The following is a 20,201-nucleotide window of genomic DNA, read 5'->3' as shown; positions in this document are numbered from 1 at the left end:
TATAGTTAGTTAGCTAAAAATGTAATCTATAAAGGCTGGTGTGATGTCTAACATAACAGAACACAACTTCCTGCTTTTCAGCTGTCTAACGCTGAGTTAGCCAATGACTTTAAGGGGGCCCACATGGGACATAACTGTTCATTGAGTTTGCAATTGATGCTTTAGCATGCAGGTCAGATTCAAAAGCAAACGGTTATGACCTGTGTGCCTCCCTTAAATCACTGATTGGTTACTGCCTGGTAATTAATTAATCAGTGGAAACCAAGAGAGCTGCAAAACAGGAAGTTGTGTTCTGGCTATTATGTTAGACATCCAGTCACTCCAGCCTTTATACAAAACATTTTTGGCTAACTAACTATATTGAAAACTTTTTTATTTTGCACAGCTTCTTTATTTACCCAGTTTTTATTTTTATACCAAACAATTCTTTTAAGGTATAACCTGTTTATAAAACGTATACCTTTTTTTGTGGGATGGGTATAAAGTGATCTTTTTATGCAGCATCTAATCTTGTCCTTAGGGAATCTTTAAACATGTAATTATTTCACTTTTAGATGGTTTTCATCTTTCCATGTGTCCTGTTAGGTTAGACAAGGAAAGATCATTGCAATCAATACAGTATATTCTAATATTGTACAACAATGGCTTACTATTTTAATCATTCGCTGCCATGTTGTTGGCTAATATTGATAAGTGCCTATGTGAATTGATTTTTTAATAAACGGCAATATTCCATTTTATTAGTGTTCAAAATCATCTTTGTTTTCATAACCAGCTCTGTTCTGTTTAATAAAATTTATATTTTTTGTTTTGCAAAATCCCTAAAGGCTTTCTAAATTAACCATAATCTTATCAATTGTATTAGTTTACACTGTCCTCCTTTATGCGTTTCTGATAATGTGACATTGTCACATAAAGGATCCAGTTGTTGTCCTGGCAATATTTTTTAAACCATTTAGACTTTTATTCCACTTACATTATAAATACAGTTTTATTACAGTAGGGTAAGCAAACTGCTTGTCTGTCTTACTTGTGTGTTTTCAACATATATGTGTATATTTATAATGTTTTACAGGCAATATGAACACATTTAAATGTTTTTTTCCTTTTTTTTTTTTTTTTGGACACTATTTTTCCTGTTGAAATATTAAATTTATGAAACAGTGGTTTGTTTTATACATTTTGTAAAAATGTGTGGTCTTCTGTTGGGGTGCCCCCTTAACGCTTCAGTCCCATTTATTCTGTAGATATGAGACTTGAGGTTTTCATTTGGGGGATCCTTTAGCTAGAAAGTCTATTAAAAAAAAATGTTGAGCCCTTTACTACTAGGTTAACAGGGGTCTTATTTACATGCATGCTCAGAAGAGGTGATTTACAGTACATGCTGCTTTTAATGACATAAAGGGAAGTACAACCAATGAAGACAATGGTTTTCGTAGTTTTAGCATTTTCCAGTCTCCCATTTAATCACTCACCCACCTGCCAACAGGTGTTTTGAGTTTGGCCTGTTATCCTGCCCATCTGCCCTCTTATAAGTACCACACAGTACCAGAAGGCTGCAGAAATATTTGTGGTGCAAGGCTACTGAATGAAGCTATTGGCTGAGGATTATGTGAACCTATACCACTTACACCATGTGTAATGAATGCCTGGGCATCTTGATGGCAGATAAGATTTTGATCCAAAAATAGGCAGGCTAGGCACTTAATTGTAATAAAATCCTTGAAGGAGAAGGTCCAAGGAGCATTTGTGGCTAATTAGCAATGGCAAATTAGAAAAGGGACATTGATAGGGCTGTAAATTATATCCTTCTAAACAGAGCTAAGAGATGTCATCAATCGGTGCTTAGCCCCTGTTGTAAGATATAACGATTTTAAGTCATTTCAGAGTTCCACGACCGTTGTATGATCGTGGAATGCCTTGGGAACTTTTAATATCCTTATATTTTACAACAGGGGGTACATTTTTATAATACACACGATTCGGTGAGTGGTGTGAAACAAATGACATCACTCAGCACGGTTTATCCTTTACACAACATTTTACAACTAGGGTATATAATTCCTGAAATACATATTAAATACAGGGTCCTTTCAAAAGGGTGTAGGTCAAGATCAGGTAATTCTTTCCCTTTACAAAGCAATGACATGGCCCATCTAGAGAATATACCATGCAGGATTTGTCTACAGTGCTCAAAGGGATCACAAATTGGGAGTTCAGAAAAAAATAGGAAAACGGTATAGAAAGTTTCAGCTGTAAAGAAAGATGGGTTTATGCTGTAAGATGCCATAAGCAAACAATCTGTGTACTTTAAATGCCTGGGCCTATTGTATCTCCCAGGCCTGTATAGAACCACTCTGTATAAAGGAAAGTATGTAACTGCAACTGTGAAACACAGGCGAGGGCCTATGAGTGTCGGGCCCCACCGGCGTTTTTTCCCAGTGTCCCGCCAGGCTAATCCGATATGTGCGCAGTTTAGCCCACATCATGGCGAAAACTAAAGGCAGCAGCAACTGCAGCCCCTCCTCTTACTGTTACATATAGTGTTTACAATTCATGCCCCCTTGCGGCTTTCATGGGATAAATGAAACAACTAGAATTGTTTTTAACGTGTATCATGGTTGCTTCTCACATGTCTATATCTAAACTTCCACACATTACAATAAGGCGGGACTATATGCGAGGTGTAGCACCTAGCGGAAAGTTACAGCCACATAGTGGAGTAATCTGTCCCACTGCCGCAGCGCGTAACTTGTCTGTAGCATGCGCGGCTCGGTCCTATTTATGCAAATCCAGCGTGTGGTGGACCAATGTTAGCGTTGTTGTCGCTCTTTGTTTCCGCCCCCGGAAGTAGCTGGTCCAGCGGCCTTTGGGACCCACGCCGGCGGGTTTGTGTGTGTGTTGGATGTTATGGCGGCTCCGGGATGTGAAGGCAGGGGTACCCGGGTCCGGTCGCTGTATTCATGCGAACATTGGGAGATAGTGAAGCCTTCTGTGAGCGAGCTGACCCGTGAGGTTCGGAACAACATTCTATGCACTGTGACAGGATGCGGCAAAGTGCTCCCCAACCCGCCGGCTCTCAACATGCACTTGGTCAAGTCCCACCGCATCCAGGTGAGAGGGGCGTGGGCGGAGGACTATGTAATAAAGCTATTCAAGTAGTAGCTTTGCAGCGCCTGGACACATTCAGCCATAATATCCACGCCTTCCTCCTGCAACGCTGCACTTTCATTTATTTACAGCGTCAGTTGTGTTTATAGATATTGTAAATAATCAGTGTTGTTGGAAGGAAGAATAAACAGTGCCGCTAGAAGGCCTCAGTGTGAGCCAAAGACTGCGGGACTCTGCCTCTCACACCCTGGGGCGTGGGCTCCGTGTTACATTGATGCTGTGCCACCTTCCACCCAGCCATTCCTCATTGCGACATTTAATAACAATAATTATAATAATAAGCGCCTTTATCTGGCCTGGGAAATGGCCTAGAGGGATTGCATATTTTGGATTGCTGTGATACCTTTCATGTATTCTTATTTGTTTCTAGGCTCTGTCAGGGGGAGCAGTATATGTTACCACTATCCATTCTCAGTTAATGAGGGTCTCTGTGTGGGCTCCATTGGGAGGGCAATGGCCATTTTGCATGAAATGACTGTTTTATGGATCTCCTGACCAAGGGCAAACGATGTGTAGCCAACTTCACTTAAATTAGAGTGTAGGCTCTACAGGACAGAAGGTCTGGACTGAGAATTAAAATAGGCCCTGGCATTTCAGGCACACAGAGGCCCAAACAACCCCCACCAGCCCACTAAATACTGACTTTCTATGGCACCTTATGGCAGCCCCTCTGGCATTTGCCAGAACCCACAGATTGCCAGTCCGGGCCTGCAGAAAAGATTCCTCCTTTGTGCCCCTTTTATCTTTTTACTTATTTTTATGAAATGTTTGTAGTATTCGTGCTATTACTGTATTGAAAAATGTATAACATTGAGTACAGAGCCTTAAAGACATGACATATACATAATATATATTCTGGTTACAGTGTGCTTATAATAGGGGGTGCAGTGGACTTAAGCTCCCCATAGCCGCGACGATTCTTCTTGCGGAACGACCGATTTTTGGAAATCGACACGTACAATAGACACGTACTGGAACGTAGTGACGCCATACTTCTTTAGTACTGTACTGGCACGTCAGTACGTCTATTGACACTTTCAGCCCTAAAGAAGTTTGCGAAAACAGTGCGTCACTACGTGCCAGTTCGTGTCTATTGTTACACCTTCAGCACACAGGCAGCAGTATAGACCAAGTGGCAGATCATTTCACTAATGTGCCCAAATATTACTGCTACGCGATTCCTGATCACACTGTGCTGGTGGGCCGCATTATTTTTAATTTCATGATGGAGGCTGAGGGCCGGTATAAATTTGAAAACGGGCCACAATTGGCCCCCGGGCCGCACTTTGGACATGCCTGATCTAAATAATATACAGTACTTGAGGTTATGTTAAGATCTGTGAAGATTAGTTTAGCATTGACTAGGCTTGCCACTTTTGGCCTCTGCAAAAACCACACAAGGGGATGAACTGAGGACATTGGGGGGTGCATTAGTAACATATGGGGTTGAGGTGATGGCATTTGTCTGGAGCCATGACATTGGGGGCAGGGATTTTACATGAAAGGTGGTAGCTCCAAGAACATGGTAGGTTCTATACATTGTCCTGCAGCACTTAAAGGGGTTGTTTACATTTTGGACTGCTGTCCTAAAATGAACAGTTTGTGTAACTAAAACACATTTTGCAATTGGTTTGTATGTTTTTAAATCAAGCATTTAAAGAGGGTGCCACGTCTTTGCAAAGAGAGATTCTAAAGTGCAGTTGCCCATAACAACCAATTAGATCTTTGCTTGGCAAAGTTAATTGGATGCCATGGGTAACTAGTGCAATTTACTTTTCAAGCTGTGTTGTTTGTTGTTGGGGGCCCTTGTTTTTAACTGCATTCCCCTGCACAAGACCTTTTATGCATTCCAGTGACGGGGAATGCAGGTAGAAACTTGGGCCTGTATTTCCTATTCGGCTGTACTCGTTGTGGAGCAGGCAATTGCCAATGTAACTTGATTTTTCCCATCTGCATTTGGTGTTACAGGTTTCACAGTGTGTGCATTAAAAAGATCCAGAACAACAATGTAGGCAATGTAGAACCTAACAGCAGTGTTTGCTCCCTTGTTATACACTGTATTGCTAAAGAAATAATAGACTAAAGGTTAGAACATATGTGAGAGAGCTTTCCCAGCCAAGCCCGTATTTGTGGAAAGGCCACCAAGGTCCGGACCTAGGTGCATGCTGCTCAACCACACCCGCATTTTTTCAGAAACACTGGGGATGCACAGGATATATGATAGTTTTTTAAATTTCCCGTGCGCCAATACCCATTGTTCTGGTCCAAATGACCAAAATTTGCCTGAATAAAGGGGAGGGGGGGGACTAACGGCAGTGGGCCTAGGGGTGCCCGCTATTTAAAATCCGGCCCTGGTGCCAGCCCCCTTTCTTTGACTTCATCAATGCACTGTGATGCAAGGGAGGTGTAGGCTGAGTTTGATTGTCATTATTATTCAGTATTGGAGGACACAATTTAACCAAATCAAACGGTATTGTATAAATTCTGATAATCTGCGGCAGGAGTATAAACTGTAGCTCTTAATACTTGCACTTCTTCTGACACAAGGGCTAAAAATTAGGGTTCATCCTTAAAATGTCCCTCTCCTCATTAATATTCATTAGGCAGAGGAAACGCTAGTGTGTCCTCAGCCTTAGAGGGACAAAAATTTCTCTGGGGAAAGTGCTATAAATCAGTATGTTTTTAATGCGCGGCACAGCAGCTACTTGTCACTACTTGTCACACCAGTAACACAATTTAAAACTGCTTCAAGCTAAATACGTTCAAAGCTGTAATGTGTAGTAAGAACAATATTTATAGGTGCAAGTGACAACTTTCTTTTCATGAAACGAGCTGAATAGCAAAAAGCTAATGTTGTGTTAACTGTCAGATTACTGGTTCGGGAATGCCTATTTAATTTGCTACATACTCCTAGAAACTGAACCTAAAGTTTTGTTTTTGTTTTTTGGCTGATATTTGGGGCTAATGTTTATTCGCCGTTGTACATATTTTAAAGGGGTTGTTCACCTTAACCTTTTTCAGTTGTTTTGAGAGAGTTCACCAGAAATAAAGACTTTTTTTTCTATTTGTGACTTTTTCTAATATTTGAAGTGGAAAAAAAAGCAGCTCTGTAAGGCTAAGGCCACACTAGGCGATAGCGCCGCGATTTGACTCGCGGCGACTTTTCGCCGCGACTTTTAAGCCGCAATCGCTGGGGAAACTTTTGCGCTGGCGTCTATCGGGAATCGCGAAAAATCGCCAGCGTAAAAACACACGCGGCGATCTTTTCTCTACTGTCGCTCGAAATTGCCTCGCTAGGCGATTTCGAGCGACAATAGAAAAAAGATCGCCGCGTGTTTTTATGCTGGCGATTTTTCGCGATTCCCGATAGACGCCAGCGCAAAAGTTTCCCCAGCGATTGCGGCTTAAAAGTCACGGCGAAAAGTCGCCGCGAGTCAAATCGCGGCGCTATCGCCTAGTGTGGCCTTAGCCTAAAGAGGGGAAGGTTACCGACTCTGTAACTGTTCTAAATTGATACATTTAGTTGAGCTTTTAGTTGGCATTTCTTAACTTTTAGCCCTGCTGAGTAGAATACCTGAGTTTCAGTAAAGGAATTGTTCAGTGTAAAAATAAAAACTGGGTAAATAGGCTGTGCTTAATTAAAAAAAATGTTTCTAATATAGTTAGTTAGCCAAAAATGTAATGTATTAAAAATGGAGTGACTGGATGTCTAACATAACAGAATACTACTATCGGCTATATTTCCCAAGTCACTATGGCAGCATATCACCAACATGGGTTATCCCTCCCCTTTAGCTCATTGGATAGGAAACGCCAAACTCTACTACAACAAAGCATCCTCCCCTCCTTCCTCCACCGTGTTTTTTTTTTTCCTGTCCTTCGGTCAGTTGGATGGAGTAGTGGAAGCTTACCCAGTCAGTAGATCCAAAGATGGGTTTTTTTTTCTTTCTCACTCCCCCCCCCCACTTTGATGCCTCCCTTGTGCTACCTGCGGGGATCTCCGTAGGAGAGGAGCCTCTAGGTGGCAAGGTGAAATTACCGATGTCTGGTTCCCCCTTAGAGCTGGTGCATTTAAGGGGGTCTGGAGGCTGGTCACGTGGTGTGCGGCAGGTAGAACCGCTTTCCATGATGCTCCAGATCGTGTGCAGTCCAAAATGTGGCAGATGCATTCCAAATGCCGGAAGTGCTTTTGGGGAGCTGAACAAAGCAGCGTTAAGATGCATGTGTCATGACGTCATCCCTAGGTGCCTATATTTTGAATTGTGGCTGTCACCATTACTACAGAAAGAATTGCAAGTTTGCTGTGATTAAGGATCAGTCTGATTGAGCATTGAGTCTGCTAGCTCTGGGAAAGGAGCACAGTCTAAAGGTTCTGGGTAAGAGACCGAGATATGGCTAGAGGTGATGGTGTATTTTGCATTTTAGCCTCTCTGCTTCCAATGATTTCTCAAAGGATGCTTCTGGGTCCAAGAAGTCAGCAGAGGGACAATCTCCTAGTGGACAGCCACAAGCTTCGGGAATGCCTCTGTTGGATGCCCTTGTGTCGCAGGCTGTCATACAGGATGTCCTGGAAGTGTCCACATCAACCTCCGCACTGGTATCTGTCAGAAGGTCTAAGAGAATCAGAGAGTCATTCTCTGAAGTTTTGGAACAGGAATTGTATGATCCTGAGCAAAGTGTGTCTGAAGAAGGAGAATTCTGCAGTGGATAATCTAAAGTGGTCAGAAATAGGCTTGGGTGAATTTGACCAGTTAAGTTTTGCCAAAAATTTGCCGCCGTAAAATGTCGCCGTCGCCCATTAAAGTCTGTGGGCATCAAAAAAAAAATTCTAACGCGCGACAATTTTTTTTTTTCGATGCGCAACGCCAACAAGTCTATAGCCGTCATTTCTGCTTCTAAACCAGGCGAAAAATTCGCCCATCCCTAGTCAGAAAGGCTTTGACTCTAACTGAGGAAACTGAGGGCGATGAGTGTGGCTGGACAACCTGGATGAGGTTATTTCTGCTAATGTGAGAAGGGCAAACTTAAAGGACATGCATCAGAATTAAGATTGGCAGTGGATTTTTTTAGCGGAAGCCTCATTGGATCTGGTAAAGCTCTCTGCAAGGTCTATGGCACTTTCAGTGGCCTTGAGAAGGGCCCTATGGCTGAAACCATGGTTAGCAGATTAAGCATCCAAGTCTTACCTCTGTCAATTAGCCTTCGAAGGGGACATGTTGCTCGGTGAGAGACTTGATTCCCTTATTAAGAAGGCGCCGGGGGGGGGATGTTTCTTCCCCAGGAAAGAAGCTTTAAGCGGCAGAGGTCCAGACCATCATCTTCAATTACATATTCTTTTGGTAGCCGGGTCAGTAGAAGAGGTTACAAGAAAAGAGACAAAGCAGGGCAGGCATTGCAGGAGTTCGGTTGGTTGGGCCATAAATTGGGAGAAGAGTTGCCTTGTTCCAACTCAAAGTCTTATTTCTGTGGGCTCAGGTACGTCTTCCCCAAGAAAAAGTCGAGCAAATCCGAGAATGGTTATCTTCATTCTTGTTACGAGCAAGAGTCACGGTGAAGGTCTGTATGTCACTCCTAGGTGTAATGACATCCACCATTCAGATGGTAAAATTGGCGAGGTGGCATCTGAGGCTCCTGCGATTTCTGATCGCTCCAACAATGCCATGGCTGTGGCTTACATTCACAAACAAGGGAATTAATGAGGGAGTTGGACTCCATAATGTTTTGGGCAGAACAGAATTTGGCAGGTCTAGTAGCCTTTCATGTGCCAGGGGTGCAAAATCTGCAGGAAGATTAGCTGAGCCACAATGTCCTGGCTCCAGGAGAATGGAGTCTCAACCCTTCAGTCTTCCATCAGATTTTGAAGAGGGTTTTGAAGAAAATAGATCAGGAGGGTGCTTTGGTTATAGTGGTGATTCTCCATTCTCCAGCGCTGGTTCTTTGCTATTAGACTTTGGTATTAACTAGGAGATTTGTCCCTTTGTATCTACTAAACAGCATTACTAATCCTGACAATGGTTCTGAAAAATTGTTAGTGTGCAGCAGAGGTATATTTATACTCCATGACACTGTTGTCCCCCAGTATAAGTCAAGAAAACCTTTTTTTATTTTTTTATTTTTTTTTTTTCCCTTTTTTTAAAGCTATCCATGTTTAAGTGAAACCTTTTACGTAATAAAATTATTCTCTTGCCCACCTGTGAGATTTTGATTTATTCAGTAAGGGACCGATTCACTAAGCTCGAGTGAAGGATTCGAATGAAAAATACTTTGAATTTCGAAGTATTTTTTGGGTACTTCGACCATCGAATGGGCTACTTCGACCTTCGACTACGACCTTCGATTCGAACGAAAAATCGTTCGACTATTCGACCATTCGATAGTCGAAAAAAACTTTGACCCCCTACTTCGGCAGATAAAACCTACCGAAGTCAATGTTAGCCTATGGGGAAGGTCCCCATAGGCTTGCTAAACTTTTTTTGATCGAAGGATTTTCCTTCGATCGTTGGATTAAAATCCTTCGAATCGTTCGATTCGAACGATTTAATCGTTCGATCAAACGAAAAATCCTTCGATCGAACGAACGTTTAGCGCTAAATCCTTCGACTTCGATATTCGAAGTCGAAGGATTTCAATTCGAGGGTCGAATTTCGAAGTATTTTTTACTTCGAAATTCGACCCTTAGTGAATCTGCCCCCAAGTGTTTACAATTTCTCTTATTATGAACAATCACCAAACTAAAATGCCCCCCTCCAAAATTGACCCATAATAAAAATTATCTTGAAATCAACATTTTTTATGAAGGATAGAGTCCAAAATATGGACCTATATAAAATGTTTATTTGGAGACTTTCTACACACCAATTGGTCCTAAAAGATCAATCATTATTAGCTTGGTGGAGGGTGCTTTGCCATCTGTGTTTATATTGAGAATTTGTGAGTAACGGCTGTCAAATGTGAGTTTGCGTTTAGTTTAGGCCATGCCCAACCCACTTTCTGCTATGTTCCACCCCTCTGTGGTACACAAATTGGTGCTGTCCTATATAATTAGGGACAATTGGGAGCCATGCAACGAGACTGTATAATGCTGTCCCTGACAGAGTGCATGTTATTCTACCAATTGTATTAAAGGGTCACTGTATGCTGGTATAGATTTATTAGCTTTGTTGGCTTTATAAATTATTCCTCTTATACTTAAAATAGGCAGTCCAAATTGGGGCCTTTGTGCTGCCCTCCATAGATTATAATTAAAGGAAAACTATACCCCCCAAACAATGTAGGTCTCTATTAAAAGATACTGAGTAAAACAGCTCATGTGTAAAACCCTGCTTCATGTAAATGAACCATTATCATAATAGTATACTTTTTTAGTAGTATGTGCCATTGGGTAATCATAAATAGAAAATTGCCATTTTAAAAAATAAGGGCCGCCCCCTGAGATCGTAAGATTCACTGTGCTCACATACAAACCACATGTAAGGTCACATGAGCCAATTAACAGACAGAGTTCTGCCTTTTGCTTCCTCACTTCTTCCTGTTACAGTTAGTGTTGTAGTATTTCTGGTCAGGTGATCTCTGAGGCAGCACAGATAGAGTCACGAAATGGTGGTTCAAGGCAAGAGATGTAAAAGGGCAATATTTATGTAAATATATATTCCAGTTTGGTAAGATTCTTTAATATGTCATTCAATTTGTCAATAAACTATCTGTTGCTTAAGTATTCATTTTGGGGGTATAGTTTTCCTTTAATAATAATAAGAATTTTAAAAAAAAAAAATGCATAAAGCATCACCAAATTCCACAGTTGGTGTATAGATTGAACATACAGATTTTCATACAAAAACACTGATAACTGATAAAGAAGGCCCTGCCCAAACAAGCTTACAATCTAAAAATAGATTTTTCAAGACCGCCATTCGATGGCTAATACTTCTTTATCTGACAGGTCAGCTTGTGTGCTGAGCAGAGTGGCCATACACATGAATTATTAGTCAGGCTGATGGCCCAAACTATCAGAGCAACGTAAGTGCAGATAAGCTGTAGTACCTCATCTGATGATTAACCATGTTGCTTTTTTCAAACAAAAAATCATCATAGCAGGATGGCCTGTCTTCATCGTGTATTTATGAAAAATTATTGACCTGGTGCAGAATGTTAGAAGTTTAAACAGAATTATTTTTCCAATTTTTAGTAGGTGGAATATTACCCTGTGAAGGGCATGTGACTTTGAGCTTATATGCCACAAATAGTTCGAAGTTTGTGTATAGGTCTATAAAGTTTTGCTCCTTCCCTTTCAGGATGGTACCTGACAATGTTTTTGTAGAAAAGAGAAGGACTTCATTTATTACAGCCCTGTGTCTCTCATCTGCAGTGTTCTATGTTTCCATATATCATTTATTTGGAGGCAGAATGCAACAAAGACTTTGCAAGCCTTATCCTTTTATCAGGATGAAGGTCAGTGACTAATTTTTTGTTGACAAAATATCAGTTCCCATTACAATTACAGGCTGTTTGAATAATCGCATTGTAATAAACTCTCCTGTCGAGATTGCAACATTCCACAATGTTTGAGTTTGAGAACTTCTACCTAAAGTTGGCCGTATACACAAAGATAGTCTTCCTTTTTTCAATTTTTCGGATTATTACATTTTTTGAACTATTGCGACCGATCGTTATCAGACAGGTTAGAAGGTTTCCATTGGCTAATGATATCTCTACAAGTATTGCCTATCTGACGAATCAATGGGAGACTGTCACTAGTATTTGTCTGAAACAACTTTTATACGATTGCAGTCTGTCAATTATAATGGCCTGAGCATCGTGTGATTTGTCCTTTTTACTACTTTATTTAATTTGAATAGTTAGTTGCAGGTTGGAAGATTGGAACGGATGATCGTTTGTCAGACTTAAAGTGATACTGACGCTAAAAAATTAATTTTAGCATATGAATGTACATTAAATGTTACCTATGGGTCATGGTGATCATTTTTTGCTGAGAGGTTTGTTTTTGTATATAATTGTTAGTTGAAGTTCCTAAGCCTGACTCTCTGACTTTGCCAACCTGACTGTCCCATCTCAGCCTGTTAGTTACAGTTTCTAATGCTAACGGACTCCTGCTGCACAAATATGGCAGCCCCCTCATACAGGAACATGGGGGATCAGACAGGTAACGTAAAAGCATCATGCAAATACTTTATGGCAAAGTTAGAAGTAGCTTGCAAATCCAATATTATAATAGATGTAAAAAAAAGTTTAATTTCAGGTGTCAGTATCTCTTTAAAGAGGTGGTTCATGTTTGAATTACTTTTTCGTATGATGTAGATAGTGATATTCTGAGACAATTATTTGCAGTTGGTTTTCAATTTTTATTATTTGTGGTTTTTGATTTAGCTTTTTATTCAGCAGCTCTCTGGTTTGCAATTTCAGTTATCTGGCTGCTAGTGTCCAAATTACCCTAGCATTGATTTGAATAAGAGACTGGAATATGAATAGGAGAGGGCCTGACTTAAAAAGATGAGTAATAAAAAGTAGCAATAACTATTAACGTGTAGCCTTACAGAGCATTTGTTTTTAGATGGAGTGACCTCCATTGAAAAGCTGGAAAGAATCAGAAAAAGGAGAAATAAACTATATAAAAGAAAAAATAAAGATCAATTGAATAGTTGTTTGGAATTAGCCATTATATAACATACTAAAAGTGAACTCAAAGATGGAGCACCCCCTTAAGAATAAAAACTGCACGTCTATGACCATCTTAAGGATTACCAAAGCTACTGAGCTTCAATCGACACTGTTTGGCCCAAAGTCATTGGACAAGCCTTCCTGTGTAACCAATGACATTTAGCCATTCCATTGTATTTTACATAGGGGTGCTGGATTTTTTTAGGGGTCCTGATCCTGGTTATGCACTCCACTTGCCCATCCGTGCTATTTTAGAAGATATATTGGCGTTCCAAATAAACCAATTAATATAGTTTAACAAACACGTGCTGTGTGTATGTTGCTGCTGTAATTATGGTTTGGAATTTGGTTCTTTCAATCAAAAAATCATTCAGTGCATCTTTTAATACTTTTAAGTCATGAAATTCAAGCTCTCTGTAACTGAATAAGTTAGACGATAACTAATCCTTAAAGCACCAAGGCGTAATCTAAAACTACTAAGAAATATCCTGTTGCATCCTATGTACAGTATATCATTTTTTGTTTTTATAAAGTATGTCTTAAGTTTTTGTTGTAACTACAGGATTTCTCATATCATACGAGGTATTCTTATTGTAACATTAAACATTGTGAGTAGGATTTCAAAGGTGTGGACATCATCTTTATGTGAAGACTTAGAATCCAAAAGCCATTGCACAGTTAACAGTATAGTTACAGGTTTCAGAGTTGTTACAAAGCAAAAAGAATATTTAAAAGAAGCCAACTGCACTTTCACATATTCAAGTTGTACTGCATGGACATAGTCATGGAAATCCCAAGTTATTAACATAAAAACCTAAATGAAACTCGAGACAGAGGAGAATAAAAGGAAAAACAAATAACTAAATTAATGTAGACTACCTGTGCTCATTTTTACTAACCCTACATACACATAGTATATCATTTTCAAAATGACCAAATGTATTGTGTCTATTTACATTTTCCTTTTTAGAAGTTCATATATATATATATATTTAAGTGCAGCATGCATTTTCTGCTGCATAATCTGGATTTCTATTCCATGTCTAATTGGCAGCTCTAACTATAACGTTACCTTATTATAATGGGAGTGATCTCAGGTCTTGGTTGATTGATTGGTTACCAAGTTTCACTGTATCTTTTCCTAAGCCCTGTATTGCTATTCAGATAAAGTAACAATTGTAAAGGGATAGCCTGGCGCTAGCACTCAGATTTCCTCTGAAAGAGTAGCCTTGCCTAACTGTAAAAGCATACTGAATTGTGTTCTTAAGAAAAATGTTGCCGTGCTTTAATGATAATGTGTATTTTGGTGTCCCCTTTAAGGCACTCACAGCTCTTAACTGCTAGCTCACTTGTACCCCATAGCAGGGGAAAACGTATATGGGTGATGTATGCAGACCTTTCTGAGCAACTATTGTGTATTCAGCATGGATATTAACTCTGTTTAATAAAGTAAAGTGTCTTCCTACAAGAGAAAACGGTAATTAAAATGTGACCGGTGGGTTGCATAGCTCAATTTTGGCTTCCTGAGAAGGTTAAGAAACATGGCTGGTGTAGGAGAACAACTGGCCATATTTTACTTTAGCCCTGTGCATATGCAGCCTTGGCTCTGCTGCTCTTAGCCTGCATTTATTTCTGCAGGCTGAGAGAAGCGGATCCACTCCCTTTTGCATCACTCTGTAGCTGTACTGACCATTACGGCTTCTGTCTCGCTTTTTCGGGCTGATCTCCGCTTCTGGTGTAGCTACTAGCAGGCGGAAAGCTTTGATTGCCAGTACAGCAACAGAGAGACGCAGAAGGGAGTGGATCTGCTTCTCTCAGCCTGCAGAAAAACACAGGCTGGTGCCCAGAACCTTAGAATGCCATTGCAATTTTGGTTATTTTGGGTTAAATTTTATCTTGTGTGGCCAAAAAAACCTCAAAATGTACAGATGTGTATCAGAAGGATAAACTATATATTTTGACTGCCATATTAGCATGATCTGCTGTTTTGGCCCAGTTCTAGTATGTCAACTACGATCTGGGATTTACATTTAAAATGTTTAAATGCATATAAAGTATATGATAAATGCTGTTTATTTTCAGGATGGAGAGATCAATCCCACATTGAGGAAAGATTTGAAAGCTTCACAGAAATTATACTGCTGTCCAATAGAAGGCTGCCCAAGAGGAACAAACAGGCCGTTTTCTCAGTTTTCCCGTGTAAAACAGGTATGTCAGATTTGTTTAGTTGTTGCTCTTATATAAACTGTTTTCCCCTAATCTTATTCTATACCATCCTTATCCTTTTCAGTGTTCTGCAAAAATGCGCTTGTGATTTCAAAAATTCACCTACATGCATTTTAATACATTCAACATGGAGTTGAGCTACCGTTGTGTGCCATCTGATTTATAATCCTTTTGATCTAAAGCGCCTTTTTATCCATTGCCTTTTGATCAGCACATAGTTCTAGATAATTTTATATATTCGTAGATTTGCATTTTTCTCATATCTGCTCTATATTTTCTCCTACTTTTACTACTCTTGTCTAACATAGGAGCATGGTGAATTTTTGGTATTTTCTCAAATTAAATATCTGCATGTTTATTTATCTGTGCATGGTTGAAACTAAGCATTGCACTTTTTAAATGGTCACAATGAAGATTATTAGCTTTTGTACATTGGTTTTGTACATTTTCAGCTTACTGTTATTTTCCCTAGCGTCAAGCCATTACAGCACTTTATTTGTACTGGATGTGTTTGCTTTCAGCACTTCATGAAAATGCATGCAGAAAAGAAGCACAAATGTGTCCAGTGTGGGAGCTGCTACGGCACGGAGTGGGACCTGAAACGCCATCTTGGTTATTGTGGAAAGACCTTCCATTGCACATGTGGCTGCCCTTATGCCAGCAGAACTGCTCTCCTGTCACACGTTCACAGAACTGGCCATGAGATTCCATTTGAACACAGGTGAAATATGTAAATAGCATTCAGATTATACTGCCCTTTTCTCATGCTGTAATGTACAGCACTGTACTCATTTTCTGCATACATTTTTTTCTTTTTTTTTTGTAGAGAGCCCCCTGTAAAGAAAAGGAAGATTGAAGCTGCTATGAAAAGCCATGAAACCATGAACGAGGCAAGACTTCCTGAACATGCTCTCTCTTTGGCATCACAAGATGATCAAACGACAGATCTCAAACTACACACTGTCGAAAGCCTCAGCAGTTCCTGCTTTACAGAGAGCAACCCCTTACAGCCAAAGCAAACTCAAACATTACTGCTGCCAAAGTTGGCTTTGCTTAAGCTACCAGTAATGCAGCTGACTCATTTATCCGTGTTGGTCCCATCATCTGCATGTTCAGTTAAACCTGTTCTTGTGACAGTTGACAAAGATTCTGTTGCAACTTCTGTGCAAATATTGTCTAACTACAGTGGATCAATTGTCTCAAACCTGGACACAAATGCAGCTTTATCTACCGGTATTGTATTGTGTAGAAATGCAGATTCTAATACAGTTGGGCCAGTGAACTCTTTTGTACAAGTAAACCTAGATAAAGCGGTGTCTAGCAACATCATGTCAGATATCTCCCAGAAGAACCGAATTACATCAGATGTTCAGACTGACATATCATACTTTACCCAGTCTGTATTACCAGACCCTCCTTGGACTTCTGAGTCTTGTGTCTCATCTTGTTCTCAAACAGACTTATCATTCAATGCACAGATCTCGCTTCCTATTAATGTTGAAACCCAGACACTACAATTAAATTATGAGTTGCCCTACAGCACTAAGACTGACGTGTCCATTAGTCCTTGTTTCTCTGGTGGGATTTCTCGTGAGACACAAACACACAATGCATCAAGAGGGGCAACTTTACAGGTGGACCAAGCTGTTATGTGTGAAAATCTATTTGATGGCAGCCACTCTTTTTACACTGTATCAACCCAAACAAGTAAGGCAGAAAGTAGGTTTTTGCCTGGAGTTTTGGACCAAAGTTTATTGAACACAAATGATGTTCAGCAAATAAGAGAAGAGACAATAGGCTTTGTCAATCAAAATGGTGCATTCCCTAATCAAAACATGACTGATAATCAAACACAAACCATGGAACTCCTTAGTGACCTTGAAAAAATCTTATCCGATAATATGCCTGGCCAGCCATTGGATAACCGCGGTCTGTTATCCGTAGAAAGCTCAGGAGGGGACGCAAACTTGTCATCAAATTGTACCCAGAATCCAGGCATTGACTTTGACATAGATGAGTTTTTTTCTGCCTCCAATATTCAGACACAAACAGAAGACTGCGAGTTGGGGAATCTCACATCAGAGTATCTAGATATTGAAACCCAAACGGACTTTCTGTTTTCTGAGGACTCTGCCCAGTTGTATTCTAACAAAGCAAACGCTAGCATTCTAGGTATGGAGATGTTTGATACTCAGACGCAGACTGACTTAAATTGCTTTCTTGACAGCAGCTCTCACTTGCCATTAGGTAGCATATTGAGGCAGTCTAGCTTTTCAATGAGCACAGACTCGTCCGATACAGACAGCCATGCAAATGTATCTTCTGAGAGCAAAACTAGTGTATGTCACAGCATTGAAAGCCAAGTACAGCAAAACAGTGCTGAAACCCAAACAACCCACAGCTGCTCTGAAACACTAGGCCATTTATTTCTTACAAGCAATGAGACCCAGACTGCAATGGATGACTTCCTTCTTGCAGACCTGGCATGGAATACAATTGATTCTCAGTTTAGTTCTGTGGAAACGCAGACTTGTGGGGAGCTTTTCTCTTTGTTCTCATCTGATAAATCCCAGAACTGATCAGCACTCCAACACTTATCAATGCCTGTAACCGTTTGATGTGAGTGTTCTTCAGCCCAGTATATTCCCTTCTAGCTGAAGAGACTGCAGTCTATTTTCTGACCCCTCTCACTGTGAAGAAACTTGCATGGCTTACTGTTCTATATCTGTTATATATTAGAAAAATGGTTTCCATCAACCATATAATGTTATTCAGCAACCTGCATGTTGGGAGGTGTAATTCAACATTAGAGCCATATGTGAAAATCCCTGTTACAAAGTCAGTGACACATACATTGAAAGTGTTTTTGTTTGTAGTTTCTATAGGTGGATATAAAAGCTATTATGTAGCCATGGGGGCTACCAATTGGGTTTTTGTTGGGCTGTAGAGTCCATACTTGCATAGGAAATAAAAGATAAGCTACATAGGGTGCAATGTTTAATACTTATAAGTTAACTTTTAGTATGTCCTATACAATTTGTTTGCCTTTCTCTTCTGTTGCTGTCTACCTTTCAAATACAGGTCAGATTCCTGCAGGCATCTTTAACCCTAATATCTTCCATTTAAAGGGAAACCTGCAGGCAAAACTGTTACAGTTTTGTTTTTATTAAAGGAACAGGAACACCAAAAAATTAAAGTAAATAAAATATAATGTACTATTTCCCTGCACTAGTAAAACTGGTGTTTGCTTCAGACTACTATAGTTTACCAGTGCTGTCCAGCTGGAGGTTACGGGGGGGGACCTTGTGTGGCTCCCCACATGAAAGTCTACCTGCTGTTTGTTTACCACATGTAAAATTTAAAAGGTATCACTACAGAGATTAACTGGCCCCTGCATTGTTTAAACCTTAAATTCAGACTGTAATCGCCTGCATTTTTCACACGTAATCTCCCCCTGTATTGTTCATACTTGTAACGCCCCTAAAGCCCGTTACTGTTCACACCTGAGACCCAGACTGAAACTGCCCACATTGTTCACCTGTTCACACTCATAAAAACTGCTGGAGGTGCACCAGCACTGTGTCACTGTATGTAGTACATCTTAGAGTGGTCCTGATGGGTTTCCCTGTCTCCTGTTCTGCCTTCCCTATACTCCGTGTGTGCCATACTCTGCCTATGGAACATAAGCCTGGTAGGATTAGTTCTGGGGGTTTATTGGCATTTGAAAATTGTTGTTAGGGGGCCCTTAGGTGTTTAATCATGAGTTGGGATGGGGAGTGCTGTATTATACACGGGAGGATGAGGCACATGGATTTAAGGGTATGACTTAACTTTTTTCACATATAAGTGATATCCCTGCAGTGAGCACCAACCATTTGGCATGGTACCATGGCTACACAGCAGCTTATTTATATAAACTATTGTTTCTAAAGCAAACCTATAACTTTTTTTTCTATTAATGCAGGGCAGTAGATTATATTTTTTTTGTGTTACTGTTCCTTTAAATTTCTTTCTACTAGGACTCTTCCCTATTCAGTTCCCAGATTCTCATTCAAACCATTATCACAAAATATGGATATGGGAGCACTCCGGTAGACTCGAACCTTCTATGCTACAACGTGAGGTCCTGCCCCCTGGACGGCATCTAGATCCAATCAGTCAATGTATCAATCAGTCTTACTCAAGCCATCGCCTGGTTACTATAGTAAACTGTATCTTAGGAAATAGCTGCTGAACAAAAAGATGAATAATTAAAAAATCCTCCAAAATATTCTCAGACTGAGTTTGTCTCATACTAAAAGTTAATATAAAGTTTAAACTTACCGTTTATAAAGGGGAGAAATCAGGGTTAAAGGTGACCCACCTTGTATGGTGAGTACGTTTCTGCCACAAAATATTTTGTGGTGGCAAACAGAATAAAACCTTTCATTGCAAATAAAATACTCTTTGTATTTGGTGTTCTAGGCTTCTTTTTTTGCACTAACCAATTGTGCTGTGTTACAAAGGATGTCCTAGTGGTTGTTTTAAACAACAGATGTAAACAGCATGTCTATCAATATGCCACGTGTAGAGGTTTGGTCTATTTTGTATAGGCGCATCTATTAAAAAGCACTTTATTTTGTTTTTGATGTAATTTATTTATGCTGTCAGAATAACAGTCAATCAAGTATGTGTGCTTAATTTAAATAAAAATATTAAAATACTATCCAGTTGTCCATGTGTGACTGTGTACCTATGACATGTGTTTAAAGGGTAAGTTCAGTAAATTGGTTATGGTAATCTTGGCGTGGTGGTCTGGAGGGGAAAAGTGGGAATGGTAGCAGATAACCTAATATAGTCGATGACACTTAGGCAGGGTTCAAAATATTGAACTTGATAACTGATAAACCAAGACATACGTGTTAAATCAGTGTGCAAAAAACTAAAATTTACAAAAAACATACATTAATTTCTGCCATTAAAAGCCAGAGGGGGGTCGTTTATGAATAGTGGGCGAATTTGCACCTGGGCAGTAACCCATCGCAACCAATCAGATTGCTTTCACTGTTCAACCTGCAGCTAAAAAGCTGGTTGGTTGCTATGGGTAACTGCCCAGGTGCAAAATTGCCCCAGTGTCTTTATGGAATGGG

At 40.0% G+C, this 20,201-nt stretch overlaps 1 protein-coding gene across 1 annotated transcript; it reads left to right on the top strand.

Moving 5' to 3' along the window:
* The first annotated feature begins 2,797 nt into the window (after positions 1 to 2,797).
* Positions 2,798 to 19,777, top strand: atmin.L (ATM interactor L homeolog). Its single transcript, XM_018257880.2, has 4 exons — positions 2,798 to 3,114; positions 14,929 to 15,054; positions 15,594 to 15,793; positions 15,899 to 19,777. Exons 1-4 carry the CDS (start codon positions 2,911 to 2,913, stop codon positions 17,649 to 17,651), a joined length of 2,283 nt encoding a protein of 760 aa, XP_018113369.1. The 5' UTR covers positions 2,798 to 2,910; the 3' UTR covers positions 17,652 to 19,777.
* Positions 19,778 to 20,201: the final 424 nt, after the last annotated feature.

This window comes from Xenopus laevis, chromosome 4L, assembly GCF_017654675.1.
Source record: "Xenopus laevis strain J_2021 chromosome 4L, Xenopus_laevis_v10.1, whole genome shotgun sequence".
Taxonomy (NCBI): Eukaryota; Metazoa; Chordata; class Amphibia; order Anura; family Pipidae; genus Xenopus; species Xenopus laevis.
Note: the sequence above shows the minus strand (reverse complement) of the source record. Positions and strands in the feature narration are given on the sequence as shown.

What these genes read in the sequence shown, in the direction of transcription:
- atmin.L (XM_018257880.2), top strand. Translation starts at nt 2,911, where the DNA reads ATGGCGGCTCCGGGATGTGAAGGCAGGGGTACCCGGGTCCGGTCGCTG. An exon ending in TCAAGTCCCACCGCATCCAG is followed by an intron (nt 3,115 to 14,928) that starts GTGAGAGGGGCG and finishes GTTTATTTTCAG; the next exon opens with GATGGAGAGATCAATCCCAC. An exon ending in GAGATTCCATTTGAACACAG is followed by an intron (nt 15,794 to 15,898) that starts GTGAAATATGTA and finishes TTTTTTTTGTAG; the next exon opens with AGAGCCCCCTGTAAAGAAAA.